This window comes from Leishmania panamensis (genome assembly GCF_000755165.1).
Source record: "Leishmania panamensis strain MHOM/PA/94/PSC-1 chromosome 31 sequence".
Classification (NCBI taxonomy): Eukaryota; Euglenozoa; class Kinetoplastea; order Trypanosomatida; family Trypanosomatidae; genus Leishmania; species Leishmania panamensis.
This window is the reverse complement of record NC_025878.1, coordinates 1-25,623: the sequence shown is the minus strand read 5'-3', so window position 1 is coordinate 25,623 and position 25,623 is coordinate 1. Positions and strand designations below refer to the sequence as shown.

General features: G+C 57.9%; 10 protein-coding genes across 10 annotated transcripts, besides 2 other annotated features; all 10 read left to right on the top strand.

Moving 5' to 3' along the window:
- Positions 1 to 164: 164 nt before the first annotated feature.
- On the top strand, positions 165 to 1,259 carry LPMP_310100 (O-sialoglycoprotein endopeptidase, putative; the record flags this gene model as incomplete). Its single annotated transcript, XM_010703100.1, has 1 exon — positions 165 to 1,259. One exon carries the CDS (start codon positions 165 to 167, stop codon positions 1,257 to 1,259), a length of 1,095 nt encoding a protein of 364 aa, XP_010701402.1.
- A 489-nt stretch (positions 1,260 to 1,748) lies between these two features.
- LPMP_310090 (hypothetical protein) lies at positions 1,749 to 3,227 on the top strand (the record flags this gene model as incomplete). The annotated part of the gene is made up of 1 exon (XM_010703099.1): positions 1,749 to 3,227. One exon carries the CDS (start codon positions 1,749 to 1,751, stop codon positions 3,225 to 3,227), a length of 1,479 nt encoding a protein of 492 aa, XP_010701401.1.
- Positions 3,228 to 3,927: 700 nt separating this feature from the next.
- Positions 3,928 to 4,620, top strand: LPMP_310080 (hypothetical protein; the record flags this gene model as incomplete). Its single annotated transcript, XM_010703098.1, has 1 exon — positions 3,928 to 4,620. The coding sequence occupies one exon, from the start codon at positions 3,928 to 3,930 to the stop codon at positions 4,618 to 4,620; it is 693 nt and encodes a 230-aa protein (XP_010701400.1).
- A 1,699-nt stretch (positions 4,621 to 6,319) lies between these two features.
- LPMP_310070 (helicase-like protein) lies at positions 6,320 to 9,172 on the top strand (the record flags this gene model as incomplete). The annotated part of the gene is made up of 1 exon (XM_010703097.1): positions 6,320 to 9,172. The coding sequence occupies one exon, from the start codon at positions 6,320 to 6,322 to the stop codon at positions 9,170 to 9,172; it is 2,853 nt and encodes a 950-aa protein (XP_010701399.1).
- A 365-nt stretch (positions 9,173 to 9,537) lies between these two features.
- Positions 9,538 to 9,939, top strand: LPMP_310060 (hypothetical protein; the record flags this gene model as incomplete). The annotated part of the gene is made up of 1 exon (XM_010703096.1): positions 9,538 to 9,939. The coding sequence occupies one exon, from the start codon at positions 9,538 to 9,540 to the stop codon at positions 9,937 to 9,939; it is 402 nt and encodes a 133-aa protein (XP_010701398.1).
- A 544-nt stretch (positions 9,940 to 10,483) lies between these two features.
- On the top strand, positions 10,484 to 11,173 carry CYP5 (cyclophilin 5, putative; the record flags this gene model as incomplete). The annotated part of the gene is made up of 1 exon (XM_010703095.1): positions 10,484 to 11,173. One exon carries the CDS (start codon positions 10,484 to 10,486, stop codon positions 11,171 to 11,173), a length of 690 nt encoding a protein of 229 aa, XP_010701397.1.
- Positions 11,174 to 11,716: 543 nt separating this feature from the next.
- LPMP_310040 (membrane transporter, putative) lies at positions 11,717 to 13,366 on the top strand (the record flags this gene model as incomplete). Its single annotated transcript, XM_010703094.1, has 1 exon — positions 11,717 to 13,366. One exon carries the CDS (start codon positions 11,717 to 11,719, stop codon positions 13,364 to 13,366), a length of 1,650 nt encoding a protein of 549 aa, XP_010701396.1.
- A 585-nt stretch (positions 13,367 to 13,951) lies between these two features.
- Positions 13,952 to 14,456: a repeat region.
- A 938-nt stretch (positions 14,457 to 15,394) lies between these two features.
- On the top strand, positions 15,395 to 18,553 carry LPMP_310030 (hypothetical protein; the record flags this gene model as incomplete). Its single annotated transcript, XM_010703093.1, has 1 exon — positions 15,395 to 18,553. The coding sequence occupies one exon, from the start codon at positions 15,395 to 15,397 to the stop codon at positions 18,551 to 18,553; it is 3,159 nt and encodes a 1,052-aa protein (XP_010701395.1).
- A 931-nt stretch (positions 18,554 to 19,484) lies between these two features.
- On the top strand, positions 19,485 to 20,342 carry AQP1 (aquaglyceroporin; the record flags this gene model as incomplete). Its single annotated transcript, XM_010703092.1, has 1 exon — positions 19,485 to 20,342. One exon carries the CDS (start codon positions 19,485 to 19,487, stop codon positions 20,340 to 20,342), a length of 858 nt encoding a protein of 285 aa, XP_010701394.1.
- Positions 20,343 to 20,461: 119 nt separating this feature from the next.
- Positions 20,462 to 20,526: a repeat region.
- Positions 20,527 to 22,438: 1,912 nt separating this feature from the next.
- Positions 22,439 to 24,751, top strand: LPMP_310010 (5-methyltetrahydropteroyltriglutamate-homocysteine S-methyltransferase, putative; the record flags this gene model as incomplete). The annotated part of the gene is made up of 1 exon (XM_010703091.1): positions 22,439 to 24,751. One exon carries the CDS (start codon positions 22,439 to 22,441, stop codon positions 24,749 to 24,751), a length of 2,313 nt encoding a protein of 770 aa, XP_010701393.1.
- Positions 24,752 to 25,623: the final 872 nt, after the last annotated feature.

Genomic DNA, 25,623 nt, shown 5'->3' with positions numbered 1-25,623 from the left:
CGCCACGCCTAGTGGAGCCGAGGAGAAGCCCATTCACAGTCGTTCTCTCCTCCACTGTCGCACAGACTCCTCTTCTCTCACCTCCTTTTCCCTCCCTCCCATTTCTTCTGCTTGTGCGGTGCGCCTGTGTCTCAGCTCGGCACTCGCGCCGTGACTTCTTACAGATGAAGCGCACACTGTCCCTGGGGATCGAGGGAAGCGCAAACAAGATCGGTGTGGGGGTGGTGGACCAGACTGGTGCGGTGCTCTCCAATGTTCGCGAGACCTACATTACTCCACCTGGGACCGGATTCCTGCCGCGCGAGACGGCCATCCATCACTCCCAGTGTGTGTTGCAGGTCGTGCAGCGCTCCATGCACGATGCCGCAGTGACTCCGGCTGACATCGACATCATCTCGTACACGAAAGGCCCTGGCATGGGCGCGCCGCTCTCTGTCGGCTGCACCGTAGCCAAAGCGCTGTCCCTCTTGTGGGGGAAGCCGCTGGTGGGTGTCAACCACTGCATCGGCCACATCGAGATGGGCCGCGTCGTCACGCAGAGCGAGAACCCTGTCGTGCTGTACGTCAGCGGGGGCAACACGCAAGTCATTGCCTACGCTGATCACCGCTACCGCATTTTTGGTGAGACGATCGACATCGCTGTGGGCAACTGCCTGGACCGGGTCGCCCGCCTCCTGGGCATCTCAAACGACCCGGCGCCGGGGTACAACATTGAGCAGAAGGCCAAGAGGGGCAAGCACTACATCCGCCTACCGTACACCGTGAAGGGAATGGATATGTCGTTCAGCGGCATCCTCTCCTACGTTGAGCAGCTTGTGCGCCACCCTCAATTCACGGAGCCGGACGTTTACGATTTGTCCGACAAGCGGCGCAAAGCGGCACCACCGCTGACGAGCGCCCCGGTGCCGCCCGGTGAGACGTTCAACACGGACGACATCTGCTTCGCTTTGCAGGAGACCATCTTTGCCATGCTAGTGGAAGTGACGGAGCGCGCCATGTCGCAAGTCCGCGCATCTGATGTCCTCATTGTCGGCGGAGTGGGATGCAACAAGCGCCTGCAGAGTATGATGCAGACGATGGCGGCAGAACGTGGGGGTCGCTGCTTCGACATGGACCAGCGGTTTTGTGTAGACAATGGGTGCATGATCGCCTACGCCGGGCTGCTGCAGTACCTGAGCGGCTTCTTTACGCCCATGGCGGAGGCGACCATCACGCAGCGCTTCCGCACCGATGAAGTGTACGTCGCATGGCGTGATTGAATGGAGGCGCTGCCCATGCAGCGGTGTAGGATTCGCCTCGTGAGGATCCCGTTCCTGTTGTGGTGGAGGTGTTTCCCCTGTGGTATATTGGCCACCCCCGACCAACTCATTTTTTTCTGTTCACCTCTCAAGAGCCCCACGCACTGCACGCAGTGCTCACATTACCATCCGCCATGCACTTGTGCTTCTGCAGTAGGAAGACACTCAACTTTCAGTGGCCTCGCGCTTCTCCCTCGGGCATCTTCCTTCACCCACCCCCCTCACCGCTAATCGACGCTCACCTCTCTCTCTCTCTCTCGCGGCCCCTTTCTCCGTTATTCGGGGTTGTTTTGCATGCCCTCTGCGTATACTGCTGTGCACCCTCTCCGTTCCTCCCCCCCTACTCACTTCGCCAACATACTGTGCGGCCTGAACTCCTCGGCCTCCCTCTCACGGCACGTTTTCCCTCTTCTCACTAGTCGCCATCTCGGCCCCCGCACCTCTGGCACGATGTCGCGCGCACACAAGGGCCACACGTGGATGAAGAACCATCCCCTTGAGGGGGATGATGTCGTCACAGGGCTGTACAACATCATAGCGAAGCGCAACCCCAAGACGATGAAGGCGTGCCACGGAATTCGCATTCCCGACACTGTCGTGTTTGAGCATAACTTTCCACGTGGCTGGTACACAACGGACATGAAGGCAAAGGAGGTGGTGCGGAAGCAAGGCAAGGAGCTCGACGCCAAAACCATCGAGCAGGGCTTTACCCAAGACCTCCACGAAGGTTCTCCCATCGCCGCCATCTACCTCTGCACAACGGAGACGGTAACCAACGAAGGTGAGACGGAGGTCAACACACTCGTCGAGGTGTTCAACTGCGACAAGTTGGCTGCGTTTCTCACACGCAAGGTGAAGCCGGATGGAATTCTGCAGAGGTTCATCCTCCCGAAGGGGTACCACAACAGCGTCATCAAGGTCGTGTGGAGCCCGCGTGTTTGCATGGTGCAGCGGCGCACAAACAAGTACCGTATCTTCGACCGCAAGAGAGCTGAGTGCGACCCTTTTTCCATCACTGTCACCTACGATGGCCCAACGTTTCTAAGCGACGAGGGCAGCGTGTCGGGCAACATCGCGCTCGAGGTGAAGCAGCTGTGTGGTAACATTGTTCAGCACTTCTACTACACCGAACACAAGTTCATCACACGTATGGTACTCTACTTCAAGACTGATCAACGTGACCGGCTGTGGCTGCTGTGGTGCGGTTCGCTGCGCGTGTCGGACCGCAACACGCCAAGCGAGATGCCCGTCAACCTCATCACCAACTTCGCTGAGCCGTCGCTGATCGGGACCGCCTTTGACGAGGACACGCTACTCCGCAGTGCTGACGAAGCATTTATCCGGCTCACGAATGATGAGATGTTTTACGAGACGTACATGAAGCGGCGGCAGGACAGCGGCGCAGCCCACGGCGAGACGGACATGCAGGGCGACAAGCCCCCATCCTCTAGCACAGATACGCAGCAAGAGAGCCACGTGAACGCTGCCGCTGCCGCCGAGACCTTCGACTGGAGCGGTGTGCCGGCTCTCGTACTCGAGACGCGCAGCCGTCTTTTGCTGGAGAAGAAAGCAATGTGCAGCCTATTCGAGGATCTCTTCTACCACGCTCGCAATCACTTCCTCGCCCACCGCAGCGAGCCGTACAAGATGGACGTCCCGAGATATGCGGCGCACACACTGACAGAGAACGGCATCGTCGATCTCATGCGCACCCTCCGCCTCCCCGCTGTGGTTCAGCAGCCCACCGCCTCGGTCTCCATGCACTACATCATCGGCTCCGTGCCGCGTCAGCCCCTCACGCAACTCGCTGACAAGGCGCAGGAGTGGATACAGGCCTACTTCGACGCGAAGCTTCAACGGCTGCAGCAGACTGTGCTGCACTTCACAGGGGACGAGGATGCGCTGCGTAGCGAGGTGATGGAGCTGTGACCACCACCTCGCCGTGCGTGTGTTCACGTTGGATGTATAGTTCCACATGCACTGCATGTTTGTGTTTCTTTTTGCCTTCTTTCCACTCCGTGCTCGGTACTTCGCTTCTTTCGTTCTGGCTTCACTGCGGGCGGGCACAGACGACCTCTGGCGAGCACAGACGACCTCTGGCGGGCACAGACGACCTCTGGCGAGCACATGGGAGCCACACTCTCTTGCTCCTCTTGTCCTGGTGAAATTGCCTCTCTCTCCTTTTCGCGCACCCGCATTTATACGGCGGGGGGCGGATTGGCGCGACGTTGCGTGTTGGTTCGCTACTAGGCCAGTGCCGGCGTGGATGGCTGTTTGAACGCGCGATTTAGCCCTCGGCCGACTGGCTAGCCTCTCAGCTCCCTGTTGCACAGGGGTGGCCTGTGGCCTTTCTGCATCCACGTGTGTCGATCGCTCATCTCTGCCTGATCCCTCTATGTGGACTTCTTCCCGCTCACCCATGGCAGCACCTCGCCCGTAGCCGCGGTTCCGCGCTGGTGATGCATGCGTGGTGCACTCACGTCTGTTCAACCCGCAGCTTCCCTACCAGCCCTGCCAACCTCTCTCCTACACCTTCTTCATCGCCCCCCCCGCTACCGGCGTGCGTATTCCTCTTTACTCCATAGAAAAGAGTATATCTAATCCGCGTTCCTACTCGCTGTCGGATACGATGATGCAGCGTACCCACTACGATGCTCAGGGCCCGATGCCGCAATACAACCGTCCGTCCTACAACGATACTGGCTACAACATGAGCCGGCCAATGGACGGCATGCCGCATCAAGGCTACAATCATCCCCCGGTCAACTACTACCCGCCGCCGCAGGGCTATCCGATGGGCAACCCCATGTACAATGTTCCGCAGGGGTACCCGCCGGCGATGCCCGGGTATCGTGGTGGTCGGGACCGTGGTTACTGGTACTATCCGAGCGCGGGTCGTGGCGGCTACAATAACATGCGCGGCGGCTTCCGTGGCGGGCGTGGCGGCTTCCCGCTCCGTCGAAAGAAGCCGTTCGTCGGCGGCACGCTCGAGACCCAGCGCGAGTGGGAGCGCCAGACCGCCTGCTGCTTCAACCTTCAGGGCTCGTGCAAGTTCGGTGATGGATGCCGGTTCCTGCACACTGCTGTGGAGGGTCGCCCCTGCCAGTTTGGCGTGAAGTGCCGCGTGCACGGTACCGCCAAGGACGCCGAGGTCGAGGCACCGGCAAAAGAGGAGCCACCGAAGGACGAGAAGGCGGCCGAAGCGAAGCCGGAGAAGGCTGAGGAGTCAACGGCCGCGAAGAAGTCGGAGAAGCCCGCTGAGAAGGCACCCGAGAAGCGGGCTGCGGCGGAGTCTACCAACGCCACGGAGGGGAAAGAGTAAGTCCTTTGTGGGCGGACGTCAAGGCATGCAGGCATCGCCGAGGTGATCTGCTGTCATCCTGCGTCTTGCACTCCCTGTGCTACTACCGCACACTCAGGGATGAGTGGCTGTCCTAGACCTCTTTGTGCTTGCCTGTCTTCACATTTTTCATTTGGCGCGCCATCCCCCCCCCCTGATGGGCTAGATGAGCTCCTTGATTCGCTTTTCCTCTCTCCATTACGGCGCGGGTGGACACCTCTCCTAATGGGAATCATGGTTGGCCTTTTCGCTGGGCTGTGTCGTTCTGACGCCAGTCTGCGCATCTCTCCTGCGCTCTGGGTGTGTCTCTCCTTTTTCTCCCGCCCCGTAGTGCACTCGGACAGTTGTAATAGAAGAGACGAGAGGCGAGAGCGAAAGGAGCAACAGCAAAGTGCGTGCCTGTGGCGTGTCTGTGTGCGGAGCTGTGGGACACCAGAAGGGTGAACAACGGCGCAAAACGAAGAAGAAAAGAGAGAGCGAAAACGGCGATCGATGCGCCCCTGCGCTTTGTGTTGCAGTTGACTCTCTGCTGGCGTAAACGCGAGAAGAGAAACGAAGCCGAACGTAGAAAGAAAGCGAGCGCAAAAGAAAGGGGCACCCTTGAACAGCAGAGCCGACACACACGCCAGCGCACGTACACAGGCGGTATAATAGCAACAGAAAGATATAACTCGCTTTGGCTTCTTAGTTTCCTTATAAGTGAGCAAGGCAAACTGGTGAATGCAGCAGCAACATAAGACAGAGCATTTGGGTACGTTACTCTCTGCAGGCCCCCCACTCTCTCTCTCTCTTTCTATTTAACAATACACGCGCACGCGGGTGCACGTGCCCTCCTCCTGTACGCGAACGTTCGCGTGATCTTCCGTAGGAAACCAACACTCAACGGAAACGGGAACAGCAAGGGCGCCATCACCAACGTTGTTGGCGCACACGCGCACAGCTGAACGAAGTGTGCCGCACCGTTGAGAAAATGGCGATGACACGATATGCGAAACGGTCAAACGAGGCGGCTCTGATATGAGCCGATCGCTCTTCTCTCTTTTCCGCCACTTCCCCACTCCCTTGCTCTGTAAGATGACATCGTATAGCGGGGAATGCGGAGTGTTGCGGCTCACTTTGTCCTCCCTCGCCGCCGCATTCACTCTCGTGTTTCATCAGCCAAAGTAGAGTGCTCTCTGAGTATCAGCAATGAAGACCTCAGGTGTGAGTGGCCGGTGCTGCGGTGCTGGCAGCAGCTGAGCCCGCTGCACTGAGTGCCCAAGGATCGGAGTAAAACGGTTGCTCGTATCTCTTTGGGTCTCTTATGTTTCGTTACCCTCTCCCCTCTCCCCTCCTTTTCCTCTCTCTTCTTGATTGCCGAAAGGAAGGCGCGGCTGCGTACTCCGTCACGTGCCTCCGTTGCCGAGTTTTCGAATTCGCAATTTCGAGTGTCCCCACTCGGCATACAGTAACGGCCCTCAAAGGCGTGGCGTCAGTAGTAACACCACTGACGCCTTGTGCATCTGCGACTCACACTCACCACATAGACCCATAGAAGCCTTCCTCGCTATTGACTCTGCGAGACGCGTTTTATTCGCTTTTCCCTCCACTCAGCCTCCCCCTACGAAGGCCCTTCCTGCACCGTCGCACAAACACCCAACCGCGTACGCTCACGCTTTTTCGCCGTGCAGCGCGTGATGGAATGCTCGTCTGCTCACCATGTCGCCTCCAGACGATCGGCTTCTATGTGGCGCAGCACCCGTGGCTGAAGGCGGCGGGCTTTGTGAAGATCGGCTACAGCACGTGTGTCGAGACGCGTCTCCACATGGCCTCTTTCAAGACGTGCTTTACCCCGGAGTGGTACTATGCGTCTGTATTTGAGTGCCAGACCAGCCAAGATGCACTGCTGCTGGAGCAGTCGGTGCTCTTTTGCCTGAGCGCTAAACGGGTGGAGCACCGTGAGCTGATTAGGCTCAGCGAGGATGAAGTGACGGAGACAGCGGCAGTGCTCGCGCGCAAACTGCGCCTCTCCGTTGTTCAGCGCATACTTCCGCGGTACGAAGGCACGCTGGCCACAACTCCGCTCGGCAAACCGCGGCAGCAAGCAGATTGTCACGCTTTCCCCGACGCGGAACCCACAGAAACAGACGAGGAGCAGGCTGCGGTTCCGCTGTCTTCTGCCATGGTCTCCGCCACCATTGGACCGTACCGTGGAGTTCTCGACGGCGCCAAGGCTGAATTGCATGCAGCTCTCCCATCTCTCGATGAAGGCGTCTATTCTTCTGCGAGTGCAGACGAGGAGAACGAGGAGGGCCTCACCAGCGGGGACTTCAGGTTCCTCTCTACCTGGATCGACAACAACGACTACTCCATTGATGCGCTTCGGCCCTACCAGCAGGAGGCTATCGCCCGTCTCACGGCAGAGCTTCGCGAGCGCAAGAAAGCCGTGTGTCAGATGGCGTGCAGATGCGGTAAAACACCAGTGGCATACAACATCATTCAACGCACTCTCCAGGAGGGTGGTAGCGCGCGCGTTCTCTACCTCGTTCCTGGCCTTTCCCTCCTTCGACAGACAGTGCGCAAGCTCGTCTCCTACGGCCTGCGGGACACGCCGTTACTCATCATCGGCTCCGACCCACTCCCAGTGATGCTGTGCGGGAACCAGAGTCAGTCAATGACGACAAACCCTGTCGTGATTCGGGAAACCGTCTTGGGCAATCCCAAAGTGGTCGTCCTCTCCACCTATCACTCCTCTCCACTGCTCAAGGAGCTGAACATCTTTCAGCTGACCGTTTTCGACGAGTGCCACCGTGTGTGCGGCAGCGCCACCGATACCGCATTCAACACTATCCTGAAGCTTCCCCTGCACGGCCAGCGCCTCTTTCTCACTGCCACCCCAACGTACGACACACCCATCAAAATGAGTGACAGCGACTACTTTGGCGGCATCGCCTACCGCTACTACCTCCGTGAGGGCATTAACAGCGGCCACGTGAACCCCTTCTCTGTGCGCATTGTTCTGGGCGCTAACATGTCGCACATGTGCCCGTATCTTTTTGAGGCCATGCGTGTGGTGGATAAGATGCTCGTCTTTTGCCGCAACATCTCCCATGCGCTGAAGATATACGACGAGTTGCTCGCCGAGACACCCCCCAGCGATGTCACGGCCTTTTCCGTGCTCATCGCGCACTCGCGCATGGGCAGCGCGGCAGTTGCCAACGCCCTACAGTCTTTCGCAGCGACGAAGCGGTGCCTTCTGCTGAATGTGCGCCTTTTCCAGGAGGGGGTGGAGATACCCGACCTCAACGCCGTCTTTTTCGCAGCGCCGCGGTTCAGCTCGCGCGACATCATTCAGACCATTTGCCGCCCGCTGAACAAACTGGATGGCAAGCCGGCATCGTTCGTTTTTCTGCCGGCCGTCTTTGACCGCAGGTACGCCGCGGATCACCCGATCAACTTACAGAGTTTCTCCACTCTCATCCCCTTCACCGATGCTCTCATGGACGAGGACCCAACGCTGTTTGAATACATGATCGACCCCCAGAAGAAATCGTACGAAATCGACGTCGTCGGCGTCCGCGCGCTCAAGCTAACGTCGGAGAAGCTCCAACGATTCATTCTACCAGCCATTCGGCGCGGTGTGCGCTACTCCACTCGCGACACCGACCGCCTGCACCGCGCTGCGCGACTCCCGTGGAAGAGCATCTTTGGAGAGATGAAGCGTGTCGTGGAAGAGTGCAACCGATATCCCAAGACGAACGACGCCTGGGTCGTCGGTGAGACGCCGGTGTCGATGAACATGTTCTACCAGTACGTGCGCCGGGGCTACAAGATGTACGAGCGCGATGGGACGACGTACCTCCAGGTTCACCAGCTGCGCGACCTGGAGAGCCTGCCGGAATGGAAGCGCTACGGTGTGCACGGACCGTACCCATGGAAGGAGTGCCTTCAGACGCTCGCACGTTACCTCCGCACGCACAAGACGGTACCGCCGCTCGACATACACAAGGGCGGCTACGTTGGTCTCGACGCGACGCCGTTTGAGCGGCTGTCCGGGTGTCTCATGAACGTCAACCAGGCAGATAGCCGACACCAAGTCGGGTTGCCGCCAGAGAAGCAGGCGGACTTGGACCGCCTTTGCGCACCGTACGGGCTGCGGTGGCGCAAGCGCCGCACTGCCTCCGGGAACATTGTGAAGAACGACGTCACCATGATCACGCAGTCGTACATTCAGTTCAAGCGACTGTACGAGAGCGCTGTCAAGGTGCCAGCGTTTCAGAGGTACCTCAAGCTGCACTTCCCCGGCTACCCAGAGAAGCACATGCGAATGGAGACGCTCGACAACCTGCGCAAGGGCACCGTGCCGCCACGTCGAGCCCAGCACCCGCGACAGGCGAAGCGGGAAAAGAAACGAAAGGGCCAGCAGGCGGCTAGCACGGCTGCGACGGACCGCACCGTCATGTGTCGCATATGCCGAGAGCACATTTCCGTTTCGAAGTGGGTCGCGCACCTCTCCAGCAAATCACACCTCCGCGCGCAGAAGGCGCTATCGTAAGGGATGCTCAAGGGTGACAAGGGCAAGGCTGCTGTGGCTGCATATGAGTTCTGCACTCAGCTGAGAAACAGTGCCAAACACCGAATGAGCAGCCAAAACGGTGGCGTTGAGAAGCCACATGTGGGCTGCCGAGAAAATGACCATCATATCTGACGCATTTGGGGCTGTTGCCGTTTGGCTCTGTGCCGATGCCAAGGTAGAATCCTCGATACCGTCCGCGCCGTCTACTCCCGTCTGTACTTTACTCCTCCTCAACTATCACCACTACCACCACCTGCTCTTCACCATGCGGTGCACAGCATCCAGCCTTCCTCTATCCTGTTGCGGTCCCCCGCATATCCACTGGAACGACGGCGTAGACGGGCATGACGAACTTTGTTGGGCGAGGGGCGGCGGGCCGTGTGAACGCGGCTCGGTTGTACGCCTTCAACAAGACGCTCAAAAAGGACGCACTGCGGGAGCGCACCTACTGGGAAGAGAACAAGGACACTCACCCCGTTAACCGCTGGTCCTACCGCCGTTGGAAGGAGCGCAGTGAGGAACTGTCCATGTTCGAGGACAAGCTGAGCAAGGTGCCGGTGGATCAGAAGTTCAAAATCAAGAAGCTTCTCACCGTCGCCAACGTCTCAATCATCGGCCCCATTGTCTTGGTTGTGTACTTCACATTTTGCTACTTTCGATACCGCTGGTGGGGCATTACGCCGGTGGACGGCGCTAGCGCCATCGCACGCGGCATCCAGAACCTTCCGCGGCCACCAGGCTACTGATCTGCCGGAAAGACACAGGGTCTCGCTCGCCTGCTTGCCACATTTTGTTTGTGTTACCCATCGAGTGAACAGCAACAATGACCACGGCAATAACACACGCACGAGAACCGCTCACCTTGGTGCGTAGGAAGGGAGCACCTGCGCAGTGCCAGCGAGGTTTCAGTCAGCAGCGTACGTATGCACGTCTGCTGGATCCCCGCACTTCTCCCTCATACTTGCAGATGTGTGCCTGGCAGCAAAGTCTGCCAGTGGACGACGTCTTACTCCTCCCTTCCTCTCTCTCTCTGTCACGTATCATTCCTGGTGTGTCGCTGTTATTGCCTTTACCTCTTTCCACTCTCTGTTTGTGCTTTCCTCAGCATGTGACCGAGTCGCCCTCCCCCCCCCTACTGGGCATCTTCACCGCGGCATTTCTGCTCTCTTCTTGCGTGCCCCACGCCGACGCTTCTGAACCAGCGCACCCCTCTTTCCTGTGCGGCCTGGAAAGCTTCCCGGCAACACCGCCACCGCGATCACCCCTGCTGTTCTCTCAAATATTTCCGTGATGGCGCTTCGATTCTCGTGCGCTCTCGTAGCAGGCGGTGCGCTGCACTCGTACGTTGTCTCTCCCAGCGCAGCTGCAGCTTCAGCAAGCAGGCCATACCTGACGCCGTACGCTACCAACCCTCGCAACAGTCGAGTTTTCTTCGACGTGGCCGAGCAGGGCCGCCCCCTTTTTTTCGGCGTTACAGCCCACGAGCCGATTGGGCGGATCGAGTTGGAGTTGTTCGACGACACCGTCCCTGTCACAGCGAGGAGCTTTCGCGAGCTCTGCCGGGGGTCTAGCAATAAGTCACCAGAAGGCGTGTTGCTCACCTACAAGGGCTGCCCCTTTCACCGCATCATTCCCGACTTTATGCTGCAGGGCGGTGACATTACAAAGGGCAACGGCACCGGCGGCTGCTCCATCTACGGCGCTCGCTTCAAGGACGAGTCTTTCAACGGCAAGGCCGGCAAGCACAAGGGCCCAGGCATTCTCTCCATGGCCAACGCCGGCCGCAACACCAACGGCTCGCAGTTCTTCATCTGCACCGTCGCTTGCCCGTGGTTGGATGGGAAGCACGTTGTGTTTGGCCAGGTCCTCCACGGCTACGAGCACGTGAAGAAACTGGAAGCCTACGGCACGCCGCATGGTAAGCCCAGCAAGACCGTGCTGATCAGCGATTGCGGTGTCGTACAGGAGACGTGCCTCTAGCACAGCTGCTCCGCGCGTGTTTTTTGGTGTTTACTATGCGCTGCCTCACGTTTGGTAGCACGTAGGGCGACTACGCAGAGGAATGGCAGTCGTTCGCTCTGTCCAGGATAACAGATTCTTACCCCCATGAAGGGTGTAGGCAGGTGTCACTGCGTGTCACTGAGAACGGCACTATCGCGGCGCACAGGCGCATGCATGTCCCCGCGGCCGCCGATATGCCCTCTATCACGGCTGCAGTCATGTTGGCACTGAACAGCTCATGAGTGGATTGCTTGGAGATGACTCCCTTCGAACTGCCCTCGGTCGCTTCCCCTGCGTAGCCGCTTCCCCATCCTCTTTTTCTCCTCTGCATCTCGGATACTCTTCGCAGGCAAATAGGCCCACGCAGTTAGCACATCCCCTGTGAGCCACCCCTCTTGCCCACAGAGTCCCTCACAGTTGCTTAAAGAACGACTTCCTCCTCCGTGCTTAGTGCCCTTCACTGCTTTCCTCGTCCGCTTCTTCGCTCCTTCACACACACTCGCCCCACACGGACCCACCGCCATGTTGACTATGTCTCCCCGAAAGCCACAGAGGGAGGAGGGCAGTGGGAATGTAAACGCGGAAGATGCCCAAAAGCTCCCATGGACGGCCTCAAGCGACGGCGGCGGCGCAGTCCACAAGTCCTGGATGATGAGCTACTGGGACGACCTGATGAATGAGGAGATGGACATGCGCCATGCTCCCATCCTGCTTCCGTGGCGCATTGGCCTCTTCCTACTGACGAGTACCATCACTCAGAACATGAACTACGTTCTCGACTCTTTTGCCACGATGGGCTACTTATCGTGGACGGAGGCGCAGCAGAGGCAATTTTACTCGCTGTGCTACAACATGCTCTACCTGGGCCCGGTGTTTGGTCTGATTGTCGATATGATTCGCGTGAAACGCGAGCGCTTCCGCCCCGTCATCATAATCGCCTGCGTCATCAACGCCATTGTCTGCTTTGTCTGCTTTGCAACGAAGAACATCCAAAACCAGTACAGCAGCGTGCTCGTGCTCGTCTGGATTATGCAGGTGGCGACGATGTTCATCTACATGCCCATGAACGCTGTCGTGATTAACTACGGCAACCGCCTTGTGGAGTCGCCTGGTGAAACGTCAGCCCGTATCGGCGGTCTGATGGCGCAGGCGATGGTGTGGCGCACGGCGGGCTCTCTGATCCAGACCATCTTCTACCAGTTTGCCTACGGCAACCCGGCGCAGCCGCACGTCAACAACCGCTGGATGTGTCTTATCGCTGGCATCTGCTGCTGCGTGCTGATTCTGCAGGTCCTCTTCCTCACGAAGCGGTACTACTACACGGACTACCGCAGGGTCGATATCCGCAACTCGGAGCCCGTTGCCTTCTACCGCAATACGCTTAACGTGACCAAAATGGCCATTTCCCCTCACAAGGAGGCCTTTGGCGGGAAATTCATGTTCACCCTGTGCTTCACGTTCATCTACTTTATGCTGCCCGACGCGCTGAACAACACCAGGTTCTCCTTTGAATACCAGTTCACCAAAACCTTCTCGCTGGGCGTCAGCCAGGCAAACTCCATCCTGGGCTCTCTCGGTGCCCTGCTCGGTGCACTGGCGTACGCGTTGTGGATGTACTTTGCGCAGCGCTCCGAGTCCTCGCACGGTCGTCTGTTCCGTGCCAACCCCCTTCTTATCTGCCTCGCCGGCTGCAGCGCCTGGGCCTTTGGGACCTTCTTCCACTTCTGGGGCGTGCTGGGCAGCACCAACAACAAGTTCAACTACAAGGTCTTCATCCCCATCGAGTCCGTCTTCGTGAACGCGTGCCTGCGCTTTGCCTTCATGCCGACACTCTCGCTGGCTACTATGCATACGCCGCGCTTCTACGAAACGGCGGCGTTCCAGCTCTACAGTGTCAGCACCTCCGGTGGCGGCGTGGTGAGCAGTGCTGTCACGGCGGCCTTCATGTCGAGCTTGGGTGTCACCACGGCGACGGGCTACTGGAAGGCGCTCCCTCTCTTCATGGTGTTTCAGTTTGTTCCCGCGATCATTGCGCCAACGTTGCCCAAATTTCGGGAGGACGAGACGCTCCCAGTGGCAGGGGAGCGCAATCAATCCCCAGACGAGGAGCAGGCGCAAGGACAAGAGCTCCCCACCGCCAACACTAAGTCTGTTGACGTTCGTGTTGTGTAGTGCTCTAACGTAGCGGCCGCGATTGCGCAGATCCGCGACTCGCTCCCTCTTTCTTGAGCTCTCACTACCATTTCCCCTCCTCAGCTGTACGCTTGGCGCTTTGCGTTTTTATCCCCGTACACACTACAACAGAGGAGCAGGTGAACCGGCGATTTCTTCTCGGCAGGCTGTCAGCCAATTTTTCCTTTCCGCTGCTGACTCGCCACTTTCTCTTCTCCTAGATTGCCTCGGCTCATGGGTCACCCATTCCTCATTCCCTGTCTCTCTTTCCGACAGCCTGAGTGGTTAGCCTCCGGCGCGTGACGAACAGGTAGTAGAGAGAGAGAGGGAATGAGGACTGATTCGCGCCTCGGTGCAGCGGTTGCGGTGTGCTGCCTCGTTCCCACGAGCGCGTATATGCAGAACGGGAGCTTCAAAAAGAATAGACGGCACACGGTGCACGTTCAAAGCGGCTGCAGCTGCTGCGCTTTTACGTGCATCATGTGCCGAGCATGAACGACTCCGTACTTCGTTAACGAACACCACCCCTTTGCAGCTTTTTTTTTGTCTAGCGCTTATGCACTTTTTTCTGTTCTCACTCCGTCTCCCCGATGACGTGGGATATCTCAGTACACTGGCCCGGTGTTCAGTACCACCATCCTGCGCTGTGTGAAGAAGTCAGGCAGCCCCCCTCCCTCAGTATCGTTGCCAATGCGCCGAAGCACCTCTGGCAGTGGCAGGGTCAGGGACCCACAGGACATTGCGCAGGTCGGTGCGATGTATCGGTACTAATGTCCGCTGTTGGGTCCTGAATGGCGCTGTTTCGGAGCAACCTGCGACAGTGGCACCATTTGCATGATGGGCAGAGTGTCAGCGCAACTCGAGCGTATCCCAACCTGGCACTCACTGCCTACCGGGGTGGGGAGCCTGAGCCACCCCTCGAGGGATGCACCACGCGGTGAGCGGCATGATGAGAGCGGCTGTCAAGTGACCATCGAAGCAGTGCGTGTGCGTGTGTGTAGTTTGAGGACGAGCCCGTGCTGGGATGACTGAGCCCGTGTATTGCTCTAACATGTGCCTACCGAATGCCTTGCCCCACGCGATGGGCCTGGGTGGGATGGCGTTTCAGTCACGCACTGGGACAGAATTGAGGGGTTCTACGGGAGCATATCACGTTTCTCTTTGTCCTTTTCTTCGCTTTTGGTTTTCTCAGTGTCGTGAGCGATCTTCGAGGCTATCACCCTCTACGAAGCCCCATGACCGTCTTACCTGTGTGTGTGTGTAAGTTTAGGGAATGGAGCGTGAAGAACGAGTTCCTCAGCTGCACTCAAGCACAGTACCGTGTGACGGGAGAACTCTTTCGTTTCACACCTTCGCGAGGTAGCCGTGCATACACCTTGAAGCAGAAGGAGCGGCGCGAGAGAGCCGAAGCACTTTAACTGAGTTGGCAGCTGCTGAGTAGTAATGTTCATAGTACCGGCTCAGGGTGAAAGCGGAAGGTCATCCCCTCCGCATGATTTAATAGCCTCTTTCTTCCTCTTCTCCCACAGCTCAACCGCGCTGCTCTGTCCGGCTTCCCGGCCTCGCTCTCTTTTTCCCTCCGGCAGGGGGTAATCGGTGTGCCCCGCCAGCGTGATGAGTTGCACGTCGGACGAAAACACTCAGAAGAAAAACACCGGAGAGCAAGGGGTCGGGACGGCCGCCTCGAAGAACACAACAGGGGCTGGGCAGCGCTGCTCTGCCCGTGAGCCTCTCGCTGCGTCGCTGGAGAGCAAGAGCCACGTGCGCTCGCCACTGGTGTGCTGCGGGTCTACGCACAGCCGCTGTTTTTGTGCCCCGGGTTGGGATACCCTCCACTCACACTAAACGGTAGCGCGCTCTCCTTCCGATGCAGCACCCATCGATCACTCTCTACCTGCCCCTCTTCTCCGCTCCATGCATTCTGACCAGCCATAGTTCGTTGGGTGTCCTAACCGAAAACACGAAACACACACACATACACGTCAACAGATTGCCTTCGGGCTGAACAGCGCTGTTGGTGGTGCGGCAATGGCGCAGGACTCTTCCTCCGTATGCCGCATATGCCAGACAGGTGATGCGCCGGTCATTCGTCCGTGCCAGTGTGAGGGCACCATGGCATATGCGCACCCGTACTGCCTGGCGGAGTGGATCGCCTCGCGTGGGGAGCTGTCGTGTGAGGTGTGTGGCACAGCCTACACATTTCAGGTGGCTGTGGAGGACGTGCCACCTCTCGCATCACTGAGAGGCTTGCAGCTGGCCGGAAAACTCCTTGTGCTGCGACCGTTGCAGCGCCTGTGCGGCGTCTTCTTCACACCGCTTCAGGTGCTCGTGTGTTGTCTCGTCGTCCTGCTGGTCAGCGCAGGGATGTGGTACAGCTGTTTGGTGTACGTCGTGCTCCACCACAGGGCCCTCACCGAGTTGACGATCTCTACCGAGCTCTTCTACATTTTTGGTGCCGCGCTCACCGTTGTACCGCTTGCAGTACTCTGGGCCTTTGAGCAGTTTCGAGTGTGGGTATTTCTGCACGAGGACTACGTTAGCGGCCTCCCACCGGAGACGCCCCTGCAGGCACCCGCGATTCCCGCCCTAGATGACGCGGCCACATCCGCTTTGAACGAGGCATTCATGCGATGTAGTGCAGAGTCACAGAGTGTTGCGCGCCACCGCTACGTTACCGTTGCCGAAGTGCAGATGAACAAACGTGCAACACTGCAGCTTCTCAAAGCCAAAGTGCGCGCCAGCCGCGGTCTCGCTCGGCAGCTCAACGTCTGGAGCTTCGGCCCTGTTGGGTACGCTGCAAAGGTACTGTTCGTGCACATGATCGCTGCCAGCGCTGTTGTCCTCGGGCACGTCTCCCTGAGTACTCTCAAGTTGCTTTGCCACGGCGCCGCTGCATTGTGTAGCAGCTTGCTTCCGCCGGTGGACCCCTCGCTGCACCTTCAAGCGGCTACAGCCGTAACGTCCGCCGCAGTGCCGCCGTACGTGTACTGGGTCACCGCATTCGTGGTGGGGCTGATGGAGTGGCCGCACATCCTGCGCGCTGCGGCGTGGCGCCAGCGAGTCGTTGATGGACGACTGTCGCGCCCCCTCTTTCTCTGCAGCCTCTTCACCCGCAGCACCGCCTTGCTTCTTGTTCTGGTCCTTGCGTGGGCCACTGTAATTCCTATCGTCGCGTACGTGTGCCTTTTCCCTTTCTTTGTGGAGGGCGACCTCGCCGTACTGATGGAGCGCCGTGAAGCGTGGCAGGTTCTTCGTGCCGAGGACCTCCTTCCGCTCCACTGCAATAATGCGGCACGCGGCCCCGCATCTTCCGTGAAGCCCCTCATACAGCCACTCAACGTGGCACGAGCACTTTTCACTGTCCTCCCTGATGTCTGGCGAGGTGAGTGCCCGCAGCTGTTCGATATCGCGACATGTGGGCTGGGGGTGTCTCAAAGATCTGCACTCCCGTCCCCGGCGTCTTTAGCTGAGTTCCTGTGGTACGGCGCTGGGGTGCTGATGCGAATTTCATCCTTCTCCACATGGCTGACGCTCATTGGGTCGATGCAAACTACTCTGCTGTGGCTTCTCATGGGCACCTTTGTGATGCTTTCGCCGTACACGCTATTCACCCAGGACCTTGCGGAGAATGAGTTCTTCTTTGCCTTCCTCCGGTTGTACGGACGTGGCTTCTGGCGGACGCTGCTGGAGGTGCCGCTGCTTGTGGCTCTGTACACGGCAACCGTTGGCTTTGGCGCGTTTGTCAGTCTGCACCACCTATTCCCCGAGGCGTTTCCAAAGTCTCTGACGTACCTTTCTCTCTACTCGCTCGAGAAGCAGGATATACACTTCCACTTCCTGTACTGCTGGTTGAGCATTCTGAGGCGGCTGCAGACGTCCGTGAGGGGGTGGCTGCGCAGCTGTTTCCTCTACCCTACCGTCACGATTCCCGAGGGACAACAGCGGAGAGGCCAGGGGGTGGAGCGCGCCGCTTACGCCGCGTGTTTGGTGTGCGCCAACGTACTGATCGGTGCAATGGTAGAGTGGGCCTCGTGGAGTTTGTGGTTTCCCTTTCTCGGGTTCGCCCTCAGCGTCCTGCGCGTCGCCCACCATGGTGGCAATTTAAACGCCGCGTTTCCGCAGCTGCGCCGCGGCGTGCAAAACTGGAAGATGCAGGCGGTCATGCTGTGCTTCTACGGTGCCTCAGTGGACTTCACCAGAGTCGAGACCTGCATGTGCCGGCGGCTCGTACGCGTCAAACCGAGTCGAGTGGTGCGGGAGCTGTTGCAGGGAGCTAGCGGGCGGAACGACAGGATGCTGGTGCAGCTGTTGTCGTCGCTCTCCGATTTCCACAGCGACGGCGCAGTCGTGTGCTCGCGCGACACACTTCGACGACTCACCACAAAAACGGTGCAGCATGTCGCCACACTGCCGCGCTTGAGCGTGGCCGCCCTCCTTGGAGTGGCTGTGCCGCTGCTAGTGTGCTCGCAGTGGCACCTGAACTATGTGGACCGTATTGCGGCAGACTACATTGTCCTGCCGTTGTGGTTCTGCTTGCTGCTCCGCTGGATAACGGGTGTGCTGGCAGTAGGGACGTGGGCACTGGTCGAAGGACTGTTCCTGCGCACTTCCCTCTTTCGTCGCTGCCTCGAGTACGCACCGCAGCTGATCGAAGGGCCCCCGTCGCTGGAAGCTGTCCACGCGGTTTTGCTTCCTTCAGCCATTCACAGCGGCCTCGTGCGGCTCACTATCGCCGCGCTCACCTCTCTCTCCGACGGGAGTGTGCTTCCAACGTACGAGCAACTGTTGGTACTGTCAGCGCTACTGCTTCTCAGACTCACGCACCGCCCGACGCAGCTGCACAATGCCAGCTTTGACAGGCTTGCTCGCCTTCAGATGCACCGGATCATCATGCAGTTGCTGTCAGGTCGTGCTGCCCCGCCTGCCCCACCAGAGCCTACAGGCGACGCTGGCGAGCCAGCCGCTCGCGATGAAGAGCGTGGTGCACAACCACCGCTGCAGGAGCAGCACATGCAACCTGAACTACAGCCACCGCCTGTTCAGGAAGTCGCCGTTGCCAAGCCGTCGAGAATTGCTCACCTGCGCGCGCGCTATGCCCGCTGGGTGGTGTCACAGACTCCTAGTGATGTTGTGCTTGCCGCCTACACGCAATCGCCATTCTCACAGGGCGGGGCTACTGGATCATGATGCAGCCGTACACGTCTCATCTGTGAAAGGTGATCGAAGCGGGTCCGGTCATACAAGATCCCTTGGCCCAGTGTATTCGTTTGTTTGCGCCCGTATACTGCGCACGCCCCCCGGCCGACCTCACACTGCCCCTTCGCCTTGGCGATAGCATTCAAAACAGCCGTCGCAGCCTCACCCCCGGGAAGAGCATGTTATCCACCCAGCCTGCTGCAAAGAGGGGCAAACCGCGCGCGGGCAGCATGCGTAACAGCAGCTGCTCTCTTTCCCTGCCGTGTCGCTCAACAATTCCGCGCGTGACCCCACCCTCCTCCCTGAGCTCCCCCCGCCCCCTTCTCCCTGCTGTGGCGTTTAGTACCGTGACGTGCCAGGTGCACCTGCTGCCAGGGCGCGCTGCACAGCCGTCTGACACGCGCTCGCAACGAAGTGACCGAGGAAGACACCCCCCCACACGTTTTTTTCTCGCAGCGGCAGCCTCACACCTCCTCCGCCAAGGCAACAGAGACGCCGGCAACGCAAGCCCAATGCCCCCTCTACCCTTTGCTTGCGCAAAGCCGCTTGAGAGTTCATTTTGACTTCGGCGCAGGAAAACCGCCTTGTTGGCTGCACCTCACTTCCTCGCCATTTTTTATCACGTCGACTTTCCAGCCGGATCCCTCTGCTGGCGAATGCCGTCCCTTGAACACTCTGCCCTCTTGTATCGTCTCTCTTCTTCTTCTTTAGACACCCCTGATGCTTCTCTCTATATGTACGTGTACGTGTGTATACTACACATTTCATTAGCAGCACCCACAGCACGAGTTCTCGCCCCCATCACCTTCATTCCCCAACACACAGGCCTTCTTAGTGGACCTAGATGAGCGTCGACAGAACCCCCTATCCCTCCTATGAGGGCGAAGTCCAGCTCTACCTGCAGAAAGAGGACCCGGAAGGGATGGCGATTGAAAACCACATGGACGAGGATCAGCAGCAGAGGCAGAAACGAGACTTGACGGCGCAGGATACGTGGCCTCTTTACCGGTACCGATGGTGGATACGCGAGTACGTTGCCGAGTTCTTCGGATCGTTTTTCCTCCTTTCCTTTGGCATCGGCGTCACCGCAACCACCACGTTTCACGCCGGTAACACAGCCTCTTTTCAGACAAACGTGAGCTACCTCGCAATCACCTTGGGATGGGGTTTTGGGCTTGCCATTGCCCTTTTCATAACTATGGGTGTGTCCGGTGGTCACTTGAATCCGGCTGTAACACTCGCCAACTGCGCCTTTGGCGCCTTTCCTTGGCGTAAAGCGCCAGGCTTTATGTTAGCCCAGCTTCTCGGTGCCATCCTGGGTGCGGCCAACGTCTATGGGCTCTTCAAGCAGCACTTTGACGACGCCGCGGTCATGTTGCTTCCAAACGAGACGATGGCCTCTAAGTTCAGCGGTGTCTTTGTCACATACCCGAACGTCTCGAACGTCTTTGCGGTGTGGAGTGAGATATTCAACACGATGGTGCTCATGATGGGCATTCTCGCCATCAACGATAACCGCATGACACCCGCCGATGGCTACAAGCCGGTTGCCGTGGGACTGCTGCTTTTCGTCATTGGTATCACGACCGGTATCAACTCTGGATATGCTCTCAACCCTACACGCGATCTCGGACCCCGTATATTCACAGCCATGCTCTGGGGCAAGGAGCCATTCATCCTGCACGGCTATTACTTCTGGATACCCATCGTCGGTCCGATTGCTGGCGCCCTTCTTGGCATGTTCTTGTACGTCTTTTGTATAATACCGAGCGGTGCGTAGAGATGCACTGCTGTGCTAACTTGCTCTGCCATGCCTACAGCGTTTAGAGCTCGTACGTAATGACACGTTATCCTTTGCTTTATTACTACTACCCATACAATATACTGTTTTACACTTGACCTGATGACCCGAGGCACCTCACTGCTGTATCAACATTGAGAACCCACTCTGTGGAGAAGCCAAGAGCCTGCAGTATTCCCTCACATACGACTGTGCAAACTCTTGTAGCTGGCAAACGTATACAGACAGGTGCTGTGCTAGGGAGGCTTACAAGCATCATAAAGCTTGGAGCAGCTAACCTCACATCCTGTTCGCAATCTAGCGAATAAACAAACCCTCCTGCTCTTTATTTTCTGCTGTTGCTGCAGCGTGTTAGTGTTGGGCTTAGTCCTGGAGTGATCCTGGGCTATGTGCAGTAGAACTGCAGCTATCTCAACGATCTCCAACAGTATTGACAGCCCCTATTGCTTGAAGTAGCAACAAGGTAGCCGATGTGGGGAGAACTGTGATTGTGCGCGTCTATGGGTGCCCACGTGCTCGCCATGGAGTAGACACGTTCCTTCCCCCCCCCCCCAAATGCTTTCTCTTTGTCCAGCTCCCTTGTTCGTCTTGTTTTATTTTTTATTTTATTTTGCTACCCCTTAGCACTGCTTCTGCCAGTTATTTGGTTGCTGTACGGGATTTTGCGCAGGGGGCTGCTATTGTCCTCGGCAGGGGGGAGCATCATCACAGTCAAAGACAAACTTGTTAACCAGATGTTGTCTCTTCTGCTCCGCGCTGCTGCAAAGGTGTGGAGAAGCAGGCCACTCTGGATATCTCTGTATTTGTTCCCTACGTGATGTGCGTGATAAGATATATGTTTGCTTTCAAGGATCACCGCGCATAACTGTCCATAGAGTGTGCGGGCCCTGTGCCGAGCATCTTCATTGACGTTCTCTGTCGTGACATCCTTCTCCCACATTCCACGTGGCGGGTACAACAACGATCTTACACTGTTGCACGTTGGCATTTTGAGGAGGTTTCGCGTAAAACCATACGAGTGTACCCGCAGCTCTGTGGACGCTTGCCCAGAACAGCCAACAAAAAATGAGGAATCCAAGACATGGTCTTTTCTTGCCTGAATGTTTCGATGGCTTTTTTGTCGAGGTGTGTGTGTCTTTCTGCAGTTTCCCGCCTTTTTTTTTCATAACACTGCCGCGTGTTTGTGAGCGACCGCAGTGTAGAACCGTCTTAAAAAGAAAATGCAAAACGTTTTTTCTCCTATTTTTTTGCTTTTGCTCAAACCAAAATGAAGTTTGTCTCTGCGTCTTTTTTTTTTCTCCACTCTGTTTGTGCCATGTTTGCTTGAAAATGTGCTGTTTCCCTCCCTTTTCGGTGCTTCTATTCAATGCTTAAGATAAAAGGAAGTCAAGGCGACGAATTCTATTATCAACCGTCTACTCTTCCCACTATCTCTCTCCTGTTCTACGGCGCACTTCGTACGCAACCCACCCACCCACAATGCCACTGCAAACTGGGAACTCAGGGGTTGTGAAGAGCGGATCCTACAGCTCGGAGTACACTGCGCCGAAACAGTGAGTTTTTTGTTGTTGTTTTCTCAGCGGCTAGGATGCGAAAGACTCAGTGCCCACGAGATTCTTCTTGCAGGGGGCCTGGTTTGCCTCTCAGGCGCCAGGTAAGTGAGTATCGTGGTATTAACGGGAGGCTGATGCGGACTCAAAGAGAAGCGATTTACTTTCCATAGGTTTCCGTCGCTACTGACGTCCCAGCGGCGAAAAAAAAGCACGCTGTCAGCGTAAGGTAAGCTGCGCTGTCTGCTTGCCTTCGTAGAAATAGAGTAGTTTCCGTGCCGAAAGGCTCCCTACTGACACGCGCTTGCGCTGTTCAAAGGAGGGCAACAAGGCTCGCCCCCATGCTTTCCCCTGAGATCCACTAACGACGTTTGGTGATTGGTAATAACAATGGAAGTCCTCTCTGAAGGCCACCACAGCGCAGCTCTTTCTCCCTTTTCTTTTTTCTCACTTCTCTGTGGCACTACCTGCAGACCCCCATCGCCTTCCTTTCAGTTCACTCCCCTTTTTCAATCGTTTAGCGAAATGTCTTCTTCCGTGACGACGCACACACTGGGCTTTCCACGTGTAGGCGTGCAACGGGAGCTGAAGAAGACGCTCGAGTCTTACTGGCGAGGCGACTTGACAGAGGCTGCGCTGCGCCAGGTTGGTAGTGAGCTCCGAAAGCGGCACCTGCAGGAGCAGAGCGAGAGGGGCGTGACCCTTCTCCCTGTCGGAGACTTTGCGTGGTACGACCATGTGCTGACGACCACTCTGATGCTGGGCAATGCACCTCTGCGTCACCGTGCTAACGGGGATGCCGCTGTCAACCTCGACACTCTCTTCCGCGTGGCCCGCGGTCGCGCGCCAACCGGCGCTCCCGCGGCGGCGTCTGAAATGACGAAGTGGTTCAATACAAACTACCACTACATTGTGCCAGAGTTCACGAGCGCGTCGGCGGAGTTCAGCGTCTCTTGGCCGCAGCTCTTCGAGGAGGTTGAGGAGGCGAAGGAGCTTTTCGATGCGAAGCGCCTGAAGCCGGTACTCCTCGGCCCCGTGACGTATGTGTACCTGGGCAAGGTGAAGGGTGAGGAATCGTTTGATCGTGCATCGCTGCTTCCGAAGCTCGTGCCGGTGTACGCGGGTATTCTCAAGCGCCTGGCGGCCTTGGGTGTGGAGTGGGTGCAGGTCGATGAGCCGGCGCTAGTGCTGGAGCTGGAGTCGAGCTGGAGGAATGCTTACCAGGAGACGTATCGCAACCTGCGCGCCGCGGTTGGCACTGATGTGAGGCTGCTGCTGACAACCTACTTTGAGGACGTATCGCATCACCTCTCGCTTATTGCCACCTTGCCGGTGAATGGGCTTCATGTGGACCTGAGCGCACAGACTCAGTCAGTTCTTGAGGTGGAGCGTGCGCTACCGGCGGACTGGGTCCTTTCTGCCGGCGTGGTAAACGGGCGAAATGTGTGGCGCTCGAATCTGCTGGACGCCTACCAACTGCTTGCTTCTCTGCGGAAGCAGTCCCCGGATCGTGCTGTGTGGATCGGCACATCATGCTCCCTCCTGCACTCCCCCATCAACCTGGAATGTGAGACGGGGCTCGATCCGGAGGCGAAGGAGTGGCTTGCGTTTGCGCTGCAGAAGTGCGGTGAACTAAAGCTGCTGGCGGACGCCGTCGTCACTGGAAGTGAGGCCGCTGTGGCGGAGTACAGCGCCCCTCTCCGTGCTCGACAGGACAAGGAGCGCGTAGTGCGCATGGCGGTGCGCGACCGTGTGGCGGGCCTGACCGCCGCCGACGCCTCTCGTCTCGACCCCTTCCCACAGCGCTGGCTCGTGCAGCAGGAGAAGCTGAACCTGCCCCTGTGGCCCACCACCACCATCGGCTCCTTTCCGCAGACAGCCGAGTTGCGTGCGCAGCGCCTGGCGCACAAGAAGGGCCGCGTGGGCAAGGAAGCGTACGAGTCGCAGCTCAAGGAGCACATCGCGTACGCCATCAAGCAACAGGAGGACATCGGACTCGACGTCCTCGTCCATGGTGAGGCGGAGCGTAACGACATGGTGGAGTACTTTGGCGAGCTGCTCGAGGGCTTCGCCTTCACGGAGAACGGCTGGGTACAAAGCTACGGGTCGCGCTGCGTAAAGCCGCCGATCATTATTGGCGATGTCTGGCGTCCGCGCCCGATGACAGTCTCGTGGGCTGCCTACGCGCAGTCCCTGACGTCTCTGCCCGTGAAGGGCATGCTCACTGGCCCAGTCACGATTCTCTGTTGGTCGTTCGTTCGCGAGGATTTGGCACGAGAGAAGGTGACGGAGCAGCTGGCGCTTGCAATCCGTGACGAGGTGTGCGACCTCGAGCGCGCCGGCATCTCCGTGATCCAGGTGGACGAGCCGGGACTGCGTGAGGGGCTGCCGCTGCAGCGGAGCAAGTGGGGCGAGTACCTGGACTGGGCCTCACGCTGCTTCCGCGTGAGCACGTCCGGTGTTGCTCTGCAGACACAGATTCACACACACATGTGCTACGCAGAGGTGAACGACGTCATCCACACCATCGCGGCCATGGATGCCGACGTGATTTCCATTGAGGCCTCTCGTTCAGACATGGAGCCACTCACTTCGTTCGCCGACTTTACCTACCCGAACTGCGTCGGCCCGGGGGTGTACGACATCCACAGCCCTAACATCCCCACCATCCAGTCGATTGTCGACTTGCTGCTCAGGGCGACGCAGCACATCCCTGTCCGGCAGCTATGGGTGAACCCCGACTGCGGTTTGAAGACTCGTACCTGGGACGAGTGCCGCGCGGCGTTGCACAACATGGTCGCCGCCGCCACTGAGTTGCGCCGCATCAAGCCACAGTGACGAGAAAGCCGTGTGTGTGTGTGTGTGTGTGGGTAGAATGTGTGCTGACCGCGTCGAGGTAATCTCGTGCGGGCCGCATTTTCGACATGCTCCACTTTGAGTTGATGCGAACGGATGCTGCAAGTGCACCTGTCACTCCTGATTTTTTTGTTTTGTTTCCCGATGTTGAGTATCAAAGCAGCGAAGGGGAGTTCGCAGAGCGACAGTCGCCCCTTTCTCTCTTTCTTTGAGGTGCAGCGGAGTTGTGGATAGCGAGACAAGGAGCCTCCGCATCAGGGTTATGTTGTGAGCGTCTGTGTTCCATTTTCTGGCTTTTATCCTTATCCCTTTCCTCTCGCTAGCCAACCGGAGTATTTTGCCTTGCCTCCCCTCTCCTCCCTCGTGGTTGTTTCTTCCATCACTTCAATCGTTTCCCCATCGGCGAGGTGCCCCACCCAGCCATGTCCAGCAACTCTTTTTTTCTTTAACTATACATACTGTAATCACTTGAGCACTTCTTTCTGTTTGCCCACTGAGTTGCCATAGCGACGTGTGCACTGAGCAGTGGACAGCTCTTCTCCTCCCAACATCTCCGGGTGCCTCACCCGCGTGTGGGAGCCGTTGTGAGGCACCCGGAGGTGCTGCAAGGTTGTTGGACCGCGTTGCCATGAAAACAGAACGGCTACGGCAGCACACTTTTGTCGTATCTCGCATGTCTTTTTCGAGTCTTTTTTTTCCTCCGTTGACTGCCCCCCCCTCCCCTTCGTAGGCCACGCGATTTCGTTTTCGTTTCCTCTTCAACTGTGTCTCGTACGCCTATATGGGTGCTCATTTCTGTTGTTTAATGTCCCTATTCTGTCCCAGGGCGTGACTGAAATGCCACCCCACCCGGA